General features: G+C 42.5%; 1 protein-coding gene across 6 annotated transcripts in view; it reads left to right on the forward strand.

The window, feature by feature from the left end:
• Positions 1–21,864, forward strand: part of LOC143032375 (uncharacterized) — a 450,169-nt gene that overhangs the window by 18,978 nt on the left and 409,327 nt on the right. For all 6 annotated transcript variants that reach the window (XM_076197036.1, XM_076197034.1, XM_076197035.1 and 3 more), the window contains exon 2: positions 1,985–5,204. In XM_076197036.1, the coding sequence (XP_076053151.1) occupies positions 1,985–5,204 (3,220 nt within the window). The remainder of the gene's footprint in view (positions 1–1,984; positions 5,205–21,864) is intronic.

The raw sequence follows: 21,864 nt of genomic DNA on the forward strand, positions 1-21,864 counted from the left end.
ACCCGCGCGCGCGGCGGACGTTGTACAAATATTACGGAAGCGAGGATTCCTGTGTGATAAATGAAGCAATTTCATTTGACAAATCGTCTAGGCATGAACAAGGAGTCTGATGGATAACTCTGTATGCTATACCATCTATACTTCATTCCTATTATCGTCTATATCACATCCTAGCCTGTCGTTAGCACTTCTCCACAACAAGCTTTACTCATTAGAGTTGAGGGGAGATCATTTAGACATCAAAACCTAACAATCTATTTTATTTGTTTTTGCCTAACGCTAGACGATTTTATTCAGCTTAGGACACCTCTGGGAGCTGGAGGGATGTTGACAAATTATATTGAAACGTCCCAATGAATTGATTAATCAAAATAGTGTCGTCCTTGATTTTTTTTTATGGGGGGCATGGGCTAACGCTAGAAGATTTGATCAGTTTAGAGGGAGACTTCAGGACAGGAAAGAAATGAAAGGCACAATTAGAATACTGATTTTCAGCAACTCTCATAAAGGGGAAGCGCAATAGCTTGTTGGGTAGAGCAGCAGTGTGCTGAATGAGCTTCCAGTCGCCGGTAGCTAATCGTATACTGTAATTCCATATAGTTTCGTGTCTGGAACAGTTCAGGGAGCTACATGGTCTCCTACAGGTACGACTGTAACGAGCGACCTCGGCTCCAGCGGAAAAAAAAAATCGTTTATTCAAACAATTTGTGTCTACGTGCACGTTGGCACAGAAGCCATTGCGTGCGTGAGAGTGTTATTTCCTCAGAAGAACAGCTTGGAGGTCAAAAAGGATCGTGACAGCGGGATTTTGAGTAGTCGATGGAGTACGCGTGCTTTCCTGATGGTACAAGAGACACAAAGACCCTTTCACCATCCAGTGGTTTTTCATAATATTTGTTGTTGTGTGTTTTTTCTTTATAAGGATACGCAATTTGATGTATGCTCTTCGAGAAATTCGCTGGGTAGTAAAAGCTGGATAAGAAATTATCAAAATACTCAAGGACGGCCATTCTAATTTGCTGAAACTCGTATGGATAATGATTTTTTTTTTTTCTTTTTACTTCTCTGTGCGTAATAAGAGCCCGAATGAAGCTACAATTATTTCGTCATTAAAATCATTAGTTAGGTTTTTTTTTCTGGGGTCTCCTAGGCACCAGAGAAAACGACAGTGAGTGTGTAACTCCCGGGACCGGTGGCGTGGCCCCGAGGGTCTGGCCTATATACACAGCTGCTCTCTCACTCCCAACCGAACCCTCCTGCTATCCTCTCACCCTCCTTCACTCCTCTTCTCGTCCTCTTACTTGTCACATTTTCTTTGTAGGTTTGGATAGTGAGTGTTCAATGCGTGTGGTTATTCCATTTTCTTCCCTTTCATTCTCTCTCCTTTATCAATGTATCTACATGCCTATGTACTTCGTTATACATAGTCGCTCCTTGATGTTTCATGCCGGAGTTTCATGATGTTTCATGATGGAGTTCTTGTTTCCATGGCAATCTATGTTGCATAGTTTTTTTTTATAAAGTTTTGAAAATTCATACATAATGTCTCAAAATTAGCTGAAATAATTATCATTGGTAGGTAACTAACTGCTTCAATAAGATTACATTTGTCGGTGCCCCGTAGGTGATTTACAGTATTAACTTCACTGAGGGTTATTGTATTTTTCTTGTAAACATTTGTCCCTTGTATTGTTTTTACAGTGGTCTGCATAAAGTCCGCTTCAATTTCTGCATGGAAAACATGGAGTATTTTATAGCAACCTAATTTCAACCTGTATAAGTACAATACATTGTCTATTGATTTATTTGATTAATTTTTTTCGTTTGTTTATCTATTTGATTTATTATTATTTTCCCGCATCCGACCTAGTTATAGACCAAAAGGTCTACTAGTTATAGACCAAAAGGTTTCCTGTCGGCATGCTCTTCCTTTGTGATCCTTTGTAATCCTTGGCGTTTGACAGTTTCTATTTTCTTTCTCCAGCAGGGACCCGTGCTGAGTGGCGAGGAGCCCGAAGTCGGTACTGAGCGCTGTCATCCCTTGGCAGAAGACGGCACCGAAGAGCAGCTCAGTCTGACTGCCTTCAAGGGCGAGCTCGACTCTGCAGTCTCGCAGTACCTCTCGCAGGTCAAAAACCTTGGCTATCGGGAGACGCCCAAAGGACCTGAAGGTTTCAAAGACCAAAAGCTTCTCGCGGTTCAGTTCAGACTCAGCCCGGATGACACTAGGGACACCCCGTCGCGTGTGCTGACTGCCGTTGCTGAGGACCCTGAAGAAAACTTTGAGGAAGTCGGAGCCGAGGTCCCGGCCCACGATAATCCGCTTTATCTGACCCTCAGCGAGTGTTCTTCGGGGCATTTCCTCCAGCCCGAGGACGAGGAGGAACATTTCTACGACCCTGCTGAACACTTTTACGAAAACGGGCACCTCGGGAGTAGCGACGAGGAGCACATTTACGAGAACGTCGAGAACCCGGGCGGGTCACAGGACGAGGAACATCTGTATGACACCTTACCTCGTAGGCATAAGCCAGACGTGCCTCCCAAGCCTGACTTCCTCTCTCTCTTGGCAGCACAGCAGAGCGAGCCCGTGAAGCGAGCCTGGAATCCCTTTGTGAGTCTCTCTGTGGACACCGAAGACATCCAGCTCTCCAGCACCTCTTCGTCCTTGTCTCCACCAGACTCCAACCATTCCAGCGAAAGCAGTGAAGGTTTTGGGGAGAAGATTAAAAGGGGTTGTTCTAAAAGAAAAAACAGCATTCAGAAACCCCAGGAGACCAATGAACAGACAATCATCCTTGACGGGTTCGAGACCTCAGACTTAGGCTCTTCAGGAGGGGAAGACACTGGGTCAGTTGAAGATTGGCCCTTGCCCCCGACTCCGAACCCTGGTGAAGAAGAGGTCATTATACAGGATCCCTTGCCGCCACCTCCACCAGAAATTGCTCTCCAGGAACTCGAGGAGGAAGTCTTGAGGGAAGAGAAGAACGACCGGAGGCTAGCCATCCAGAAGGAAAAGGAAGCCATCGAGAAGGAGTACGGTCAAAGTTACCACACCTACGAGAACACTTGTTTCCCCGTCGAAAGGGTAGAAGCTGTCAACACCAACATATTGACACACAAAAACATTGTCTCTGAAACAGCGGAAGTTGAAGTGAATACAGAAGAGCAAGAGGAAGTGTATGAAGAACCTGTCGATATAATTGTAGAGGAAGTAAAGGAAGAACCCGTTGATGAAACTGAAAAGAAACCAAGAATTGTAGTTCTTGATGAGGGTGAGGAACCAGACTTTGATACCCCCGCCATTCGTCACTCTGTGATCATAGAACTGAAGGATTCGTGCCAAGCTATACCTCAGAGCATCAAACCTTCAGACATCAAAAAGAAGGAAAACAGGAGATCCTTCAAGTTGAAACGATCTGAAAGCCTTAAGGGAACTGAAACAGTTCGTCGCTCGGATACAAGAAAGTCTTTACGAAAACCTTCCAATCCTTTCCCGTTATCAGCCCAGGACATTCGAACCAATGCTGTTGGGAGCATAACCGTGGGTGTCGTGCAGAGCCAGAAAAACGAAAACTTCTCTTTTCTACCAAGGTTCCACCCTTCAGACAAAAATTGCGATCAGGTGATTGAGATTTCCGACGACGGCAGCTGGGAAATGCGAGAAACTAGCATGGAAGCTACAGTCAACGATACCAAGCAACCTGAGATCGACCCATTCACGGGGAACCCTATCCTGATGGCCCCCGTCAATCCAGCTCCCATCGCAGCTCCTCCCACCGAGTTCCAGAACTCGGACGGGTTCGATGGAGTCTTCAGCGCCTCCTGTGTGTCAACCCACTCAGGACCCTCATCCATGACCACAGCAACGGATTCATTTATCGATATCGCTCAGGAAACTCCTACAAATCAAAATGCGCCGGAGACCATTCCCGAAGAGAGTGTAGAGCCTGCAGAGGTGAAAATGAAGACTTCGAACGATCTTCAGACTCCTGGGACACCTCAGAGTCCTTGTAAAAACTTAGGCGCGGCCATCATGGAGAGCTACGAAAAGGACATCCAGAGGAAGAAGGAAAGTCTTAACCTCCCCGAAGTGTCACTCCTCGAATTTGGGGATACGGTGAAGGACTTGGAGAAGCAAAGGCAGACGGTGATTAAGCAGATGACCGTGAAAGCCAAGAGGAAAGATACTTGGATCAAGACCTTCAGCATGCACGACAAGGGTGACGAGAAGTCGTCAGACCCGCCCGTAGCGCCTTCACGCAAGAAGAAATTCCCTCCCCCAAGACCTATTGAAATTAACAATGTTAGTAATGTCTCCGCTATGTTCGAAGGGAAGGACTCTCCTAAGGTCGTATCACCCAGAGATGCTCTGAACAACAATGTGAATGGTAATGTTGGCTGTTTCATGGGCTCAATCGTCGCTGAAAACAGTTTTGTGGATGTTAAGAACCACATTAACAGCATTCAGAACGCAGCAGTGGAAAGATCGATGACACCGCAGCAAGAAGCTTTGAAGGAGAAGAAAATGGAGGAAGTGGAAGAGGACTCTCCCCGGGTTTTGTCCCCAGAGAACCCCGAAATCCCACCGGACGTGAAAAATAAGGTTAATGGTGTATCCAAAGCTGTAGAGGAGAACAAGGCCAACCCTAACACTCCTATCTCTCCAGTTCAAAAGATTCCCGATGTTCCAGAACCTATAGTCTTCCCGAAGATCCCGGACCTCCCAGAACCTATTGTCTTTACAAAGATCCCTGACCTTCCAGATCGGATCATCTATCAGAGCATTCCCGCATCATTCCAAACTACTCCGCTTCCTAGTCTCGAACCTGACATCAAGCCAGAACCTAAAGGTCAAGTTGAGACTTCTGCAGAAGTGGTAGGGAACAATGACCTGGTGATCGAACCAGAGGTGATCAAGAGAGAGGAAGTAGCAGTGGAGTCGGCAGTTACTGCTGAAGAGGAAATACCTAAAGAGAAAGTTACTGAGGGACCACCGGAAGACGATGCTGTTAAGACCACCGCGGAGGAGGAGGAGAAGGAAGCCGAGCCGGAGAAGTCAAATGGAGAAAAGACCGAAAGTTTGACCTTGGAGTCCGGCACCTCACCGACAACGACGTCGCCGACGACGACGACACCAACGCCGCTAATCACAACCACAGCGCCAAGTGTTGACGACGATAAGCAGCTCGCCAATGATAAAGGTCTGTACTCAGTTATTTACAGATTCATCCATTATTAGATACATGTGTGCATATATATATATATATATATATATATATATACACATATATTTAGGCGAATTAAATGTTGCAACATTCGTAAAATTAGACTGTAAATCCCATATTCGGAGAGAAGAAATATTGTTGAATGATGATCTGTTTATTACAATCACTGTGGCATTGCATGTAGTCCTTTTCAGCGCAGCTGAACATAGTGATCATGTGGTTCATATATACATACATATATTATATATATATATATATATATATATATATATATATATATATATATATAATCACCTGTGACGGTGATGTCGATCATATAATTCCGACTGTCGTCCCTGGATTCGAACCTCCAGGTTGGTGAATTTTATAGAGTCAGTAGCTTAGTCGGTAAGGCGACGGCAGTGAGAATTCACGAGCCTAGGTTCGAATCCAGGGACGACTGTCGGAATTATTTTATATATATATATATATATATATATATATATATATATATATATATATATATATATATATATATGTAAGTATGTATGTATATATGTATGTATATATGTGTGTGTATAAGGAGTACGGTCAGAGTTACCACACTTACGAGAACACCTGCTTCCCAGTCGAAAGGGTAGAAGCTGTCAACACCAACATTTTGACTCACAAATACATTGTCTCTGAAATATGCCACCCGTTACAGAAGGGGGAAGTTCATTAGGATAGGCCATGTGTATCTATACAAGCCCTTCCCAACCAGAAGAGTGTCAAGGAGAAGAATGAAATAGCCTAACAAGTTAGACGTAAGAAAAGAGTGCCACTAGATAGCTATACTCGCTATAACCCTTTCCCGGCTGGGTTCGTGGTGAGGTGGTCATGGAAATGAATAAAATATTCTGGTGTTAGCAAGGTTATATATATATATATATATATATATATATATATATGTATATGTATATATATGTATATATATACATGTATATATATATATATATATATATATATATATATACACAAACATTATATATATATATATATATATATGTGTGTGTGTGTGTGTGTGTGTGTGTGTGTGTGTGTGTGTGTGTATGTATATATGTATGAATGTATGTATATGTTTTATGTGGCTGTAACTAAAACTAGGGCAGATTTACCGTCGCCAATCTAGGAAGCCCGACCATATGAGGCAAAGGTGACGACCTTGGTGGTAGCTAAGCGCCTCTTTGCGTGAATTTCCCACCTTAAAGTGTATATTGAGACCACAGGGTTTAATGGAATTTGAAATGAACGATAACACTACACAGAGGTGAGCTATGATTGATTTCAGGTTCAATTTTTCGTTTCGAGGGTCACTGGGATACGTCAAATTTAGCGTCTTGTGTTTCATATTTGTTCGTACACTTACGGATAAAGAGCTTCACATGTGACTTAGGGCTAAATGGGGTTATGTTCAGATAGAATTGGGGGAAGATAGGGTGCCCTCTTGCAGAGGAAAAAGCAGCTTTGCATACAAAAACGATAATTATAATTTTTTATTGGAAATTAATCATTAATAGCTTGTGTAAGTGTCATAACCAGTCACACCAACATATTCAACACAGCTAATTAGAAATTCATACCGGGACTACAACTTTTCCAAATCACCAGCTCAACAACAAATCTTCCATGATTGTTTTGAAAGTGTTACATACAGCCTACGTTCGAACTTTTAGGTTGTATACACCATAATTAGCTCAAACTCAACCAGGCTACTGAGCTATGGTTCGGCGCCAGACCCGGCCATCTGTCGCCAAGTGGTGGCAGCAGCTGTGGTCAGCCGCCGACTACACTAAGCGCTCTCTGATCACAGGAAGCCTCATCGTTCGTTCTTCACTCGGTGCAGACGCCGCTGCATAACACAAAGGACTAAAAGCTCAGGACTCACCAACTCATACGTTAATTTATTATTCCTGTACATCAACGTGGACATGTTACTAGACAGTCATCGCTACAGAAAATCATCAGAAGAAGACTCGATCCTGTCAATACTCCTAACTGTGCAAGCTCGATCACCCTTGCACTCCTACCTTCACTCCCCACATTCCGCCTTCACTCCCAACCTTTCCTTCGCGCTCCGCCTTCTATCATCCCCTTCAACCCCGCCACCAATTCTTTCGTCCTCACCATCTCTCCCTTCACCACCACTGTCACCACCTTTATCCCTGCCATCACTTTCGTCCCATACCAGCAACCTCACTTTTACACTTTACCTTCATCCAGTTTCACATTCACATTCACCCTCACCTTCAACTTTAACCTCACCTTCATCCCCTGCGAATAACTTCACTCTTATCCACACCCTTATCCTCATCTTCACCTTGAGGCTCACCTTTTACCCTCACTCTAATCTCGACACTCATCTTCACACTCACATTCACCCTTACCGTCACCCTCATTTCCACCACAGATTTCTCATCTTCAACGACATCTCAACCCCCATCACCACTGACCCACGCTCCAACTCGTAATCACCTCATGTCCACCAATATAATCTACCTCGTTCTTTCCCCAGCGGTCTACTATAGAGTCCACTCCTTCATCAACACACCCACCCACTGCAGCCAGACCTCAATGCCGGCTTCCATTCCGCTCCGTCTCTCCCCGGGCGCCAATTCCCACACAACGGCAACCCAAGACTCGCGAGCAGTTTCTGTTTTGAATTAGCTCGTCTAGCGTTAACCTGAAAAGAATAAGTAAAGCACGCCACCGGGTTAAAGGCATTAAGAGCAGCAACTTCCTCTTCTCCACTAACGTAAAAGAATGTCTTACGTCGCACACCTTTCATCTGCTGCTGGTCACGACCCGACCTCTTCTTTTACTCGAAGTCGACATCGAAAGAGACCTCTCTCCCCCGAGGTCTTGTTTACGCAGGCGCGTAGGGGCGCCAGATATCGTGTTCTGCACTCAACCCTTTCATCATGGGGTCCTGCCCTCTGCTGAATAAAATCGTCTGGCCTAAGCAAAAAACCGAAGTTGGCGTTTTGTCCGATGGAATAGGGAGCATTTAGACAAATGTGCGGTTAACCTCTTTGTTACCGTGGAAGCGGCCACAGGTATGAATTCAACAGCTTGGAGGCAACCAGAATAGAAGATAAGGTGCCACTCGTTGCAGAGCGTGGAGAGTTCATTATGAATGGCCGTATGTATACTGTATATATACGAACCCTTCCCAGCCGAAAGAGTGTCAAGGAGAAGAATGAAATAGTCTAACAAGTCAGAACGTAAAGAAAAGAGTGCCATCTGATACGAATGGTGTTCATCTATACAATCTACAACCCTTTGACGCCTGGGGTCGAGGTGAGGTGATCATGGAAATGAATGAAATATCCTGGCGCCAGCGAGTATAAAAACAAAAGTACCACGCGGGACGAAAGGGGTTAATCACTCGGTAAAGCGTTGATGAACGCATCAGCGCACGACCGCAAAATGGCGAAAAAGAAAACAAGAAGAGAAAGAACGAAAGAAGAACGCGTGAGAACGCGACACACAGAAAGCGACCAACCAGCAAAAGAGAAACAAACACGCTTGTGAACCTATTGGGTGTTCGGGCAAACATTGAACAATATGGACGAACGAAATCGCACCCTCGCCAAACAGCGGGGAACCCACCTACGAAGCCGCGCGTGCGCAGCCCGTTCGGCACAGCTGCGCACAACACACAGGTGTGCATGAATCATTGCGCAGAAAGTATTCGTAAGTCATGATTGTGTGTATGAATGCATGCATGCTTGCATGTCGGCATATATGTTTGTTAATGCTTAATTAGATCATAATGTATGGGTGGAATAGTTGGGGGGGAGGGTGTACCTAGATGGAATATAGAAGAAAACAAGTAATGTTCTAGAGATCCTGCCTCCATCAGTCAAGATTGGCCTTAAAATTGTTAACATTTTTCAAATGGACTATTTCCTTATCTAAGCCATTACACATATTATTGTATCTGTATAAAAACATCTCTCTCTCTATGTGTGTTTGCGTGTGTGTGTAACCATATATATGTATGTGTGCGTGTGTGTGTGTGTGTGTGTGTGTGTGTGTGTGTGTGTGTGTGTGTGTGTGTGTGTGTGGATTGTATCCCAGTCATGCTACTGTGCCGTACTGCTTTCGATCTCGCCTCGCACCGTGTGAACCCGGGTTCGAATCCTACCTGTGACTTCTCATCACTCTGGCCAGAGGGGATAACTTCAGCTGCAGTTAACCGCCTCCCGGCGTAAAATTTTCATTTCCAGATGCTTACCATCTCATAGAATTCAACTACATTGCCATGTACTACCAAACCGGTACCCTTTCAATGGATAAATTATTCCACCTGTACTACATTATCCACACGATCTATCTATCTTATCCGACTGATATTGAACACTACCTAACTGATATCCAGTCATCCATTTGTGCTGTCAGAGAACGGCTTCCAGAGGACCGGGACAATACATACTCATCCCTAACCTGCCTACGAGCTAAGGGTGGTAATCTTAAAAAAAATATTTCCCTTCCAAGGATTTATATAAGATCTATATAAGGAAATATTTTTTTAAGAATACCACCGTAAGATTCTTACGGTGGTATTCTTAAAAAAAAAAGTCTTTTCCTTCCAAGGATTTATATGAGATTTACATAAGGAAAGATTTATATAAGGAAATATATATTTTTTTAAGAATACCCCCGTAAGATTCTTACGGTGGTATTCTTAAAAAAATCTTTCCCTTCCAAGAATTTATATAATATTTATAGAAGGAAAGATTTTTTTAAGAATACCACCGTTAGACTCTCGTTCTAGGTCATGTGGGTTGACTACTTGCGAGTACAATTAGTGCCACCTACCGGACGGTGCCACTTGACCGTGGCACTCTCGAAGTTGTAAGTGCTTTCGATGTCGTTATCCTTCGTGAGAACTTTCCAGATGGCGCTTCTGTCAGTGTGCCAGGGCCAAGGTCCTCCTGTTTTCATATGGACAGGTCCTGGAGCCATGGAAGCCCTCTTCTTGATTTCATTTTCTCTTCTTCTGCCCCCATCTTTCCTGCCTCCTTTCCTTTCCCCATAGGAACGGAAGGGACGCTCGAGCCAGGTGGTGACACCGACCTGGCATTTATCGGTCAAGAAGATTTGTATGACGTAGGTGTCAGACCACTCTGGGTAGCGTTAGAGTTGTATGAGAGGGGAGGAGAAACTGCAGAGGTTGTGAATGAAGTATGTTAAGGCGAGGTAGAAATTATGTGTAGAGAAACGGGTGATTAAAGATGGAGGTTCATTTGAAATAAAAGTATGTTTTGTCACCGTGGTTGTTTCGTGTTCACGCGCGTCCACACGCACATGAATAAGCGCGCACACACACACATACACGCACACACACACACACACACACACACACACACACACACACACACACACACACACACACACACACACGACGGCGCAGTGGTAGCGTTTGCGGCCGCCACTACGGCGGTCCGGGTTCGAATCCCGCCCAGGGCTGAAATAATTTCAGTATCGCTGCACTGCGAGTCGTTACTCCAACTCTCGTGGGGGGGGGAGGGTGCGCGTGTAAGGTCACAGCATTACCAATAGATCGGCCATACGAGCTCTGAGCTCTCTTCCTGGAGGGAAATAGCTGTCGATCACGAGTCCATCACGTGACCCAAGAATATGGTAAATCACACACACACGCACACACACACACACACACACACACACACACACACACACACACACACACACACACACACACACATCTCTTCCGGTAGGGAAATAGCTGTCGATCACGAGCCCAAAACGTGATCCAAAGACCAAGGTGAATACACACACGTACACGTACACCTTTCCCTCAACATCCAATTTACTGTTTTCTCTTCTACCATCTAAACCCAGCTTCTCCCTCCTCGTGAATCTCCGCCAATTAACCTGGATTCCACAATTCCCAGCGACTTTCGACCCCCACACCCCCACCCCACCACCCCGCCTCCTTCCCGCCTGCCCCGCCCCACCCACTTCCTCTCCCTCACCCTCCTCCGCTTTTCCAGGACCTCTGGATACTCTCCTCTTTTACGTTCGTGTTCTTTCCTTCGTTCCATCTCAGACTTCCCTTCCTTTACTCGTTCTATTCCTCCTCCTCCTCCTCCTCCTCCTCCTCCTCCTCTTCCTCCTCCAGTTGAAGGGCTATTTCGAGCATTGCTTCCTAAACCGTATCTCCTCGCTTTTTCTTTATTGCCTCGTTTCTCTCTTGTTTTTCTTTTATTTTCGAGTTTCATAATGTCAATTATCTATATGATTTTTCGTTCTCTTCTTCTTCTATTTCCTTATTGAATGTGAAACCTATAGTAAATTTTTATGTGTCCTTTACGTATGCCCGCTACAGTTTTATTATTTTTCTTCATAGATATGTGCACTGTAAAAGATAATTAAAGTCCCCCCCTCCTCGCCTCCTCCTACTTTTCTCCTGTTCCTCCTTCTTTTCCTCCTCCTTTCTCCTCCTCCTCCTCCTTCTTTTCCTCCTCCTTCTCCTCCCCCTCCTCCTCCTCTTCCTCTTTCTCTTCCTCCTCTTTCTCTTCCTCCCCTCCTCCTCCTCTTTCTCTTTCTCTTCCTCCTCTTTCTCTTCCTCCTCTTTCTCTTCCTCCTCTTCCTCCTTTTCCTCCTCCTTCTCTTCCTCGTTCTTCTCTTTCTCCTCCTCCTCCTCCTCCTCCTCCTCCTCCTCCTCTTAGCTTAGCTCCCATACTCCTCACGTCCGCCGACGTGAGTTTCCCATAAGTATCGCAGACGCTGATGATGTCTTCATAGTGTCAGGGCGCTTGACTCCTTTTCACTTTGCTAAGGAGCCGTGACGCGCATTGTCTTGTTCCGAAGGCGCCTTCTGAGCTGCTTTTGTGCTCAGAACTCCTGGCAAAAGTGGGACTCGTCTCTCACCCGAGCCTTGGCGCCGAAGTTCTTCGGCAGGAAGATTACTAGAAGTCCTCTTGATGTTTGGGTCACGAAGAAAAAAATATCCTAACACCAATGGCTGTGTCTGAAGACAGTAAATAACAGGGACGCGTATAGACGCATTTTCATCAGGATCAGAACCACAATTTTACATACATACATACATACATACATATACCAAAGGCTTTTTCCCCCTTACATGGGAGGTAGCCAAAAAACAAAGGCATAAAAACCATTCCCTCCCATTCCATCCCTAATACACTCCACTCCCCTCCACCCTCTACCCTCCCTCTTATCTTGGCACCTCCTGGATGACGGGTTATCCCTGCATCTTGTCCCCTGCCCTGGGTCAGAAGCAGTGACGCAAGACACAGCGCATCCACAGCAAGGCCGCTTCATTAAATCGGCAACCCCCCTACTTGTCCTTCTGAAAAGAACGCACGACAAGAGGCATATGTTACACGTCATGGACGGGATTAATTCGAATTGTTTCAAGTTGAGAAGTAGGTTGGAGGTGAGGAACCTTTGTTAACTCTTTGAGGATCCCAGTACGGAGGGCTACAGAGGATTTCATTTATCAGAACGGTGGACCTCAATTGGAACGGGGTCTCGGTCGACGGAAATCCTGTTCAGGGTCAAGGAAGTTCACTATCATTGAATGAAAGCATCTCGTGTTTAGTGTGTTGTTGTATTAAAAGGTATAATTGACTATAATCTGTTATCACCAATATTTTATATATTGGATGAAGTATATGAATATATTGCAGTCACAACTAGATTACGAACAGTAAACAGATATGGTGTATGAAATGCAAATTCGAAAAAAATAAGATTGGCTATAGTCAACCCACTGAATTGATTTAAACTATGAGATTGCTTCAGAATAAGCACGTGTTTAGCTGAAACACGGGATCTGAAAACAGATTGGTGGTTGTTTGCAACAAGATCTGCAACCCGTTGACTGGACTGTCAAGACTGAGCACCGCAAATCGTGGCGGTCACTCGTTTCGTCGCCTGATCAGTCGACCTCGTCCTATTTGCCGAGACGATCTTGCGTGGGCGAATAATTGTAGGTCCTTTTTGTCGCATCGATGAGAAGTCATTTCATAGATGTGTGTGTGTGTGTGTGTGTGTGTGTGTTTGTACGTATGTTTTTTGTGTGTATTCGTGTGTGTGTTAGCGTGCGTATGTGTGTGTGTGTATGTTAGTAAGTGTGTTTTTGTGTGTATTCGTGTGTATGTGTGTGCGTGTGTGTGTTAGCATGCGTTTGTGTTTGTGTGTGTTAGTGTGTGTGTGTGAGCGTTTGTGTGTGTGTTCGTTTGTGTGTGTGTGCAAATGTGTGTATATGTATATATATAATATATATATAATATATATATATATATGTATATATACATATATATATATGTGTGTGTGTGTGTGTGTGTGTGTGTGTGTGTTTGTGTGTGTGTGTGTGTGTGTGTGTGTGTGTGTGTTTGTGTGTGGACGTGAACATGTGTAGGCGAACGTTCATACTTGTCTCTGTCAGCCAGTTTGCGTTGGCAGTGGTAGTGGGTATAACTTCTGCTGCCCCCATGACCCAAAAATAAACCTGATTTAGATGATATTCCTAAGTCGGACCCAACATATTAAATTATATTAATTCCCTCGATTATTTTAATCAGTCCTTCAACTTTGCTATTATATGTCACCGTTCTCCCCAACGGGGCCCTTACATACATACGGAGGCTCTCATCATCACTTCTTTCGTTGGTAGATCTGCCACACCTGAACCCATGAAACAACACTAACGATGTATTTTGTGGTTGAGAAACTGATGAAGGAAAAGTAGTTACCCGCATCTCCAATAGGAGGAGATCTTGTCACTAGGGCCGAGGTCGCCTGTCTGGGAGCGTGGAGGGAGGGTGGGAGGTGGAGGGTAGGAGGACCCCAGTTGTGGTAGATTACAATGCATTCGCGATGGTTTGTATCTCGATTGGAAATCTTTCGTTCCACAGTAAGGTTGGATGCAGTGTTAAAGAACAACGAATTATAAAAAACTTAAATGGAATAGGTAATACAATGTATCTTTCAAGCAGTGTTGGAAATGTGTTTTCCTAAATTAGGTATTTGTTAAAGCATGTATCCATTCAGGATATATGCTCTGAAATCAATAAGTGTCTCCAATAGTACAGAGACTGAGAAAAGGAAAATAAAATGGAAAGTGAAAAGTAGGTGTGCGTTGATCATCACCGCTTTCAGATGTTTATCAAACATTATGTTAAGATCAAAGGCGATACAATAGCGATATGAGGGTTATGTACAGCTACACAGAAAACTATCGTTAGTAGGGGTGTCGAAACATTCGCTAATGAACATACATAACCTTATGATACCGAAGGGTTGGTATTTCTGGGGTTCGAATTGTTCGAATTCCTTCTGAATGAATATGAATCGAATAATAGTTCCGGAGTTCATATGGATTCACTATGACATGATAATCTTATTTCCGATGGAGACTTCAACTTGTCTCAAATAGTTTCGTTGTTTTTGTGTCAAAATGATTAGCGTGATTTACTAACGATAGTTTTCTGTGCAGCTGTACATTAAATCTGACAAGTTTCGTCTCAATTTGATAAATACTTCGTTCACAGCATCTAGCGGCTCTCTGCACTTATGAAACTTTGATCTTTAAAGCAGAAACCACACGCCATCGGGAATGCACGCAAGCGTGACTTGGCAGGCTTGACCTGCCCTCACCTGACCTCACCCGCCGTGAGATTCTGAGACGCTTGGTGTGTGTGAACAGTCCAAGAAACAAGTTCCTCAACTATGCTCGGTGCTGAGGTGGGATTTTGAACTTATAAATCATCTGTTTACGGCAAACAATTGATAGTCTTGTTGACGGATGGAAGCAATTTCCTTTCGGACTTCCTTCAACGCAAACCGTTTTCTTTGCTGTCATGTAAAGACTTTTCTCCCAGACTGTACAGTCAAGAACTGGTTCTTCCGTACAGTATGGTGTTGGTGCACGACCTGAGGCAGTATGACGTCATCTTGTTCCTAATTTGTATGAGGAATGGGCCGATGAAAATTGAACATCCTTCACACAAATAACATTTTCATTCGTCTTTGATTTGCATTTAAGGTCAACTGTCTTGTGCTTAGATTAACATGTTAATAATTAATCGGAAAACAAGTGTTACTATTCCTAATATCAACGGATGTTAAATGTGGTAGAAATATTTTTTTTTGTTACTAGATTTTTATTTAGTGCAACTTTTTCTTTGTCGGCAAACTAATCTATTAAGGGAGAGCATTTTATAAGCTATTGCTTTCGCTCTCTCTTTTTCAAAAAATTAATATTTATATGTATGTATATATGTACATCTTCAACATGCAAATGTAATGTGTAATATTTTGTTGAATAAACCGTTAAATTGAAATTGAAAATTGAAAAATCTCTTCATCTCCGTGGCACCTCTCAGTAGCGAAGTTGATGCTGGCGCTCGGAGTGCCAAGAGCGTCAGCGTCGGCGGCGGCGGTGGAGGAGGAGGAGGGAGGGAGGGAGGGAGGGGAGGTGTTCAGGGTCGACCAGTCAGTCCACTTTCGTACAACCCATCTGAAAGTGCCAGTCAGGTATTGTTGTCTTGCCCATTTACGGACGCGCGTCAGCAAGCAGCGGCGTATACACGCACATGTTCGTGTGTATCGATACTCGTGTGCGTAGGGATATTTCGTGTGTGTGTGTGTGTGTATGTGTATGTGTGTGCGCGTGTGTGCATGTGTGCCTTTTTGTGTACGTGTGTGTGTGTGTGTGTACGTGTCTTTTCTGTGTGTGTGTGTATATGTGTGCACGTGTGTGTACGTGTGTCTTTTCTGTGTGTGTGTATATGTGTGTGCGTGTGTGTACACGTGTCTTTTTTGTGTATATGTGTGTGTCTGTGTGTGTGCGAGTGTGCACGTGTGCACTTTTTGTGTGTATGTGTGTGCGTCTGTGTCAGATATACATATATGCATCTTTTTATGTTCATACGAAATACAATTCTCAGCTGTTGGAGGATTTAGCTTTTGTACCAAAAGGGACCGAAATAGACAGACAGTAGCAAGGGTATGAGAGGAAAGTGACAATCGGTAAGGAAAGGTTCATCGATACAGACAAAGAACTTTCCTTCCCTATCGAAGATGTGTCCTGGAGATGAGTTTAGGGCCAACCAGGATAGGAGGAAAGTAACATCCGCTATCAAAAGAAGTCAGGAGGAGCGAAGGACAACAAGTGAGAGAGGCAGAGAAGATGCAAAAGGATACAAAAAAGAATAATGAAAAGGATATAAGAAAATATTAAATGATTGGCATAAACGTTTAGGATAGTGGAATTTGTCTGCATCTGTGAGGCATGGTATAGCAAATATTCATATATGTGTATGCATATGCATATATATATATATATATATATATATATGTATATGTATATATATATATATATATATGTGTGTGTGTGTGTGTGTATATAATATATATATATATATATATATATATATGTTTATATAAAATGCATTTATAGTATATATGTATATTATATATATATATATATATATATATATATATGTTTATATAAAATGCATTTATAGTATATATGTATATTATATATATATATATATATATATATATATATATATATGGTTGACCTATGTAAGATGAATCAGCAAATTATATTCAATACGGTAGTATGCATACTGTTTTCTCATGTTAACCCCAATTGTGATTGTGACCCCAATATTGACTGTTCTGGTCTCAGCCATTCACTTTTATTCAACAGAGAGGAAACGCACGTTCCTCCCCATTTCCACAGCCAGAGGGTTAAGCCTGTTAAGGTTAACCCTGTCACTGTGGCGTTCGACTCTTAAGCTCAAGTCTTGGTTTCGCCAGACGATTTTCTTCGGTCGAGGGAAACCATTGTCCCAATGACCAAACGTGTCTTGATCAAGTGCAGAGGCGGCCTTCTTGGGTCGTGATTGGCTCGGCCTTCTGCAGTTATTCTCGGTCCTTATTTGGCTTTTATCTTTATTCTCTCTGCCTATTTACGTGTTCCTTTGTTTACGTCCTCTTGTGATTCTATTTTCTACTCACCAGCAAATCATCAACATTATGATTTCTTGTTGCTCCATAAGAACTTCGACCCCCCAGCTGGTGTGTTTTAATATGAACATAAGAATAAAGGGGACTGCAAGAGACCATAAGGCCTACACTAGGCAGTTCCATGTCCATGACCACCTGTCATCCCCATCCATAAAGTTGCCTAACCTTTTCAATTTATCTGGAAGCGCCAAATTGCATTTATGGTAATCCTCATTGGTATTCAGGACGTAGACTTGGGAAACAGACATTTGGTTAATCAGATAAGGCATCACCTGTTTTTCATTGCTAGTGTAAATCTTAATTCATGATTTATTTGTGGTTATTCCATTTAATAAATATATATTTATAATATATATATATATATATATATATATATATATATATATATATAATCATATGTATAATCAAATTTATACAAATGTGTATATATGTATATATATATATATATATATATATATAATCATATGTATAATCAAATTTATACAAATGTATATATATAATCCTATGTATAATACAATTTATACAAATGTATATACATATGTATACATATATATATATATATGTATATATATATATATATATATATATATATATATATATAAGCATATTCATCTGGTTATTTCTATATTAATTTTAGTATTAATTGTTATATTCATCTAATTGGCTCTCTCCTTATATGGAGGAAACTGCCTTTGGTAAATATCTATTTCTATTAATAGAGATCGGAAAGAAGACACTGAATGATTGCCTTGAGCTGCTTTTGCTCTTCGCTGGTTCCTTCCTGCAGGTCCGACTTTCGCCGACGCCTTCGGCTGCGGACGATATCGCACGTGCTGGGCAGCGCCTCCCCCTGATCACTTTCACGGCTCGAGTTGGGCCATTGAGTAATAACAGAGAATCCTCATAAGTCATAAGATCGAAGAAACGCGACTTTTATTTGATTTTCTCTTGTCTTAGGGAGTCTTCGTTGTGGAGGGCCAGTTTGGTTGACTCTCTCGTTTCGGTTGGCAGGAAGATAGAAGAGAATGAAAGTACCTGGGTTTTTTTCTTTATTTATTTGTTTATTTCTTTATTTTTGTCGTGATTGTGGCAGTGATTGAGAATGTGTCCATTCTGACACTAATTGGGGAGGTTGTAAAAGGAACTGTGACTATCTCATATATATATGCATATATATATATATATATATATATATATATATATATATACAAATATATATGTATATATGTATATATATGAGTATATATATCTATATATATCTATACATATATATATATACATATACATACATATATATATATATATATATATATATATATATATGTGTGTGTGTGTGTGTGTGTGTGTGTGTGTGTGTGTGTGTGTGCGCATGTTTGTGTGTGTGCATGTGTATGCATGTGTGTATGTATGTGTGCGTTAATATATACATATATCATTCGAGAGAAATGTAGTACAATATTTCTAAGTCACACGGATAAACAACACTATCAGAGCGAAAACAGCAGCGTGGAAAGGGAAATACCACGTATTTCGACCTCTAACTGCAGTCGTTCTCAGTGGAATGCTGCATAGAGGGCTGCAGTTAGCAGGAAAATTATGGCCTGTTTCCAATTCCATACTTTTATTGTCGCTCCGACAGTAGTATTTTTCCTTGTGACACACGTACACACACACACACACACGCACACACACACACACACACACACACACACACACACACACACACACACACACACACACACACACACATATATATATATATATATATATATATATATATATATATATATATGTGGGGGGGGTATGCGTGTGTGTGTGTGTTTGTATGCATGTGTGTATGTATGCGTCTGTATGTGTTTGTGTGTGTATGTTTTTATGTGTGTGTGGAGACACATTAGTTGGTTTTTCATTATTTCTGCTTCCATTTCTCTCTCTCTATCTCTCTATCTCTCTCTCTCTCTCTCTCTCTCTCTCTCTCTCTCTCTCTCATCTTCTTTTTCTTCTTCTTCTTCTGCTGCTGCTGCTGCATTTACTCGTCATTGGTGATAATACACTTGATATTGACTCCTGTAACAATGATTTCGAATAGTACCAATAGGAATAGTTAGAATGGTGAACACGGAGGTACTGGTAGCTCTTACTATAATGATTTTAAATACCGAGTCTGATACTTCCCATAAAAAAAGTTGATCGGAGTAATTGTAGCAATTCATGTGTAGTTGATGGTCGGGGTAAAGTTGAAGTTGATGGGGCGATAACCGGTGACAATGATGATGATCTTTTGTCGGTTCTGAGACTAAGTGGTGGTGACGAGGAGAAAGTACCACGTAGGGCAGAATTCGGCCACTCTTGGGGTGGGAGGGGGACACCCCCCTCTCCCACCTCCCCTCAAAGCCTTGGGTGGCGTAGCATTCCTTCCTGCCCTCTGCCACTCGAAACTCCTTCTCCCGGTACCAGTTCGAGTGTCACCTAAACTCACTACTTGGAGTGGAACTGCCTCTTACTAATACTCCCAGTACCTCTTATTGGAGTACAGCTGCCTCTTACTAATACTCCCAATACCTCTACTTGGAGTACAACTGCCTCATACTAATGCTCCCAGTACCTCTACTTGGAGTACAACTGCCTCTTACTAATACTCCCAGTACCTCTACTTGGAGTACAACTGCCTCTTACTAATACTCCCAGTACCTCTACTTGGAGTACAAATGCCTCTTACTAATACTCCCAGTACCTCTTCTTGGAGTACAACTGCCTCTTACTAATACTCCCAGTACCTCTACTTGGAGTACAACTGCCTCTTACTAACACTCCCAGTACCTCTTCTTGGAGTACAACTGCCTCTTACTAATACTCCCAGTACCTCTACTTGGAGTACAACTGCCTCTCACTAACACTCCCAGTACCTCTTCTTGGAGTACAAATGCCTCTTACTAATACTCCCAGTACCTCTACTTGGAGTACAACTACCTCTTACTAATACTCCCAGTACTTCATGATATTGCTCAGTGTTCTTATCTTGTACTAGTCTCATTGCCACTCTCTTTCACTCCTCTCAAGAGAACATTTTCCTTGCGTTGTTCTTTTTCCTCTCAGTTTCTCGTCTCGCAAAATTTTCATTTCATCTATTTCATGCTATTCACAGTAGTATGAGATAATCCTCCATGGAGGAGACGAAGAAGGGGACGACGCCCACAGAATTGATGGGGCTGTGGCCAATTGATCGAACCTGTCGGGAGTTGTTTGGAGTGGAAAGGAAGGATGGGTGTCTGCATGGGAGCTTGATCCTCGGAGAGACCCTGAAGGGGGGGAACTGGCAACGGCGTGCGAGTGAAGCAACGCGCTCCCTGTCGTATGACGCCTCCAATAGATGATTGATTACAAAGGCTGAGCATACCGACAGGAGACTTTTTGGTCCATAACTAGGTCTTATGCGAAAAAATTGTAATGATAGATAAAAGTAAATAAATAAAGTAAAAATAATAAAATAGAAATTATGATAATATAAATAGTAATAAATAAAATAAATGCTTAGGTATAGTTAAATGATAAACAAACAGGTAAATAGTAAATAATAGATTCACTGTGGCCCAACTTCATACTACCAGTGTCTCTACTTTTACTCTCCACAATATATTTTGTTTTATTAGCTGCATTAGACCTTTCCCCTAGTACTTCTAGTACTCCTAATACTCCTAGCCTTTCATTATTCTCAAGAAATTTGTTAGATGTTGAACTAGTTCCACTGGACCTTTCTCGCACCAGTTTCAACGCTTCTTCTTCATGAGACTTTTTCTGTCGCCCCTACCTTCCAGTGCCTAATTCTTCGTTCATAGGCTCTACTTCACTCATCAGTTGTGTCTAATTAAATGTCTTAACATCATTAAGTTTTGTTTCTTTCTGAAGCTGTACCGTGCTGCTTGGAAGTTTAGTTTCCTTCTGCAGCTCTCCTCCACAAAGAAACTGTACCTCTTTCAACAGTTCTGTCTTCTTCAGAAGCATTACCTCCCACAACAAATCTACGCCTTTCTGGAGGGGATGTATCTCATTCAGCAGCTCTGATTCATATCACTTCATATCCTTTGCTGAACTTAACTTCCTTGCCTTTCTCATGTCCCTCTTCAGTGATCTTTCTCTTTTACATTCTGTGTGTTTGTCTCTCTCCCTGTGTGTCTGTCTGTCTGTCTCATTTTCTGCCTGTCTGTCTAACGTTCTGTCTGTCTCTCTATCTATGTGTCTGTTTCTCTGTCTCACTGTCTGTCTCTCTGTGTGTCTGTCTGTCTAACGTTCTGTCTGTCTCACTTTCTGTCTTTTTGTCTGTCTATGTGTCTGTCTGTCTGCCTAACGTTCTGTCTGTCTTTGTCTGTGTGTGTGTGTGTGTGTCTGTCTGTCTAACGTTCTCTCTGTTTCACTGCCTGTGTGTCTGTCTGCCTCACTTTGTGTCTCTGTTTTTGTGTCTGCCTGTCTGTCTAACGTTCTGTCTGTCTTAATGCCTATCTATCTCTATGACTCTCTCTCTCCTATTTTTTTTTCTAACTCTGCACCCCGCTTACATTCTTCTGAACTCAACATCTCTGTTTCCAAG

Source organism: Oratosquilla oratoria, chromosome 13 (assembly GCF_046742065.1).
Source record: "Oratosquilla oratoria isolate Oo_2021 chromosome 13, ASM4674206v1, whole genome shotgun sequence".
Taxonomy (NCBI): Eukaryota; Metazoa; Arthropoda; class Malacostraca; order Stomatopoda; family Squillidae; genus Oratosquilla; species Oratosquilla oratoria.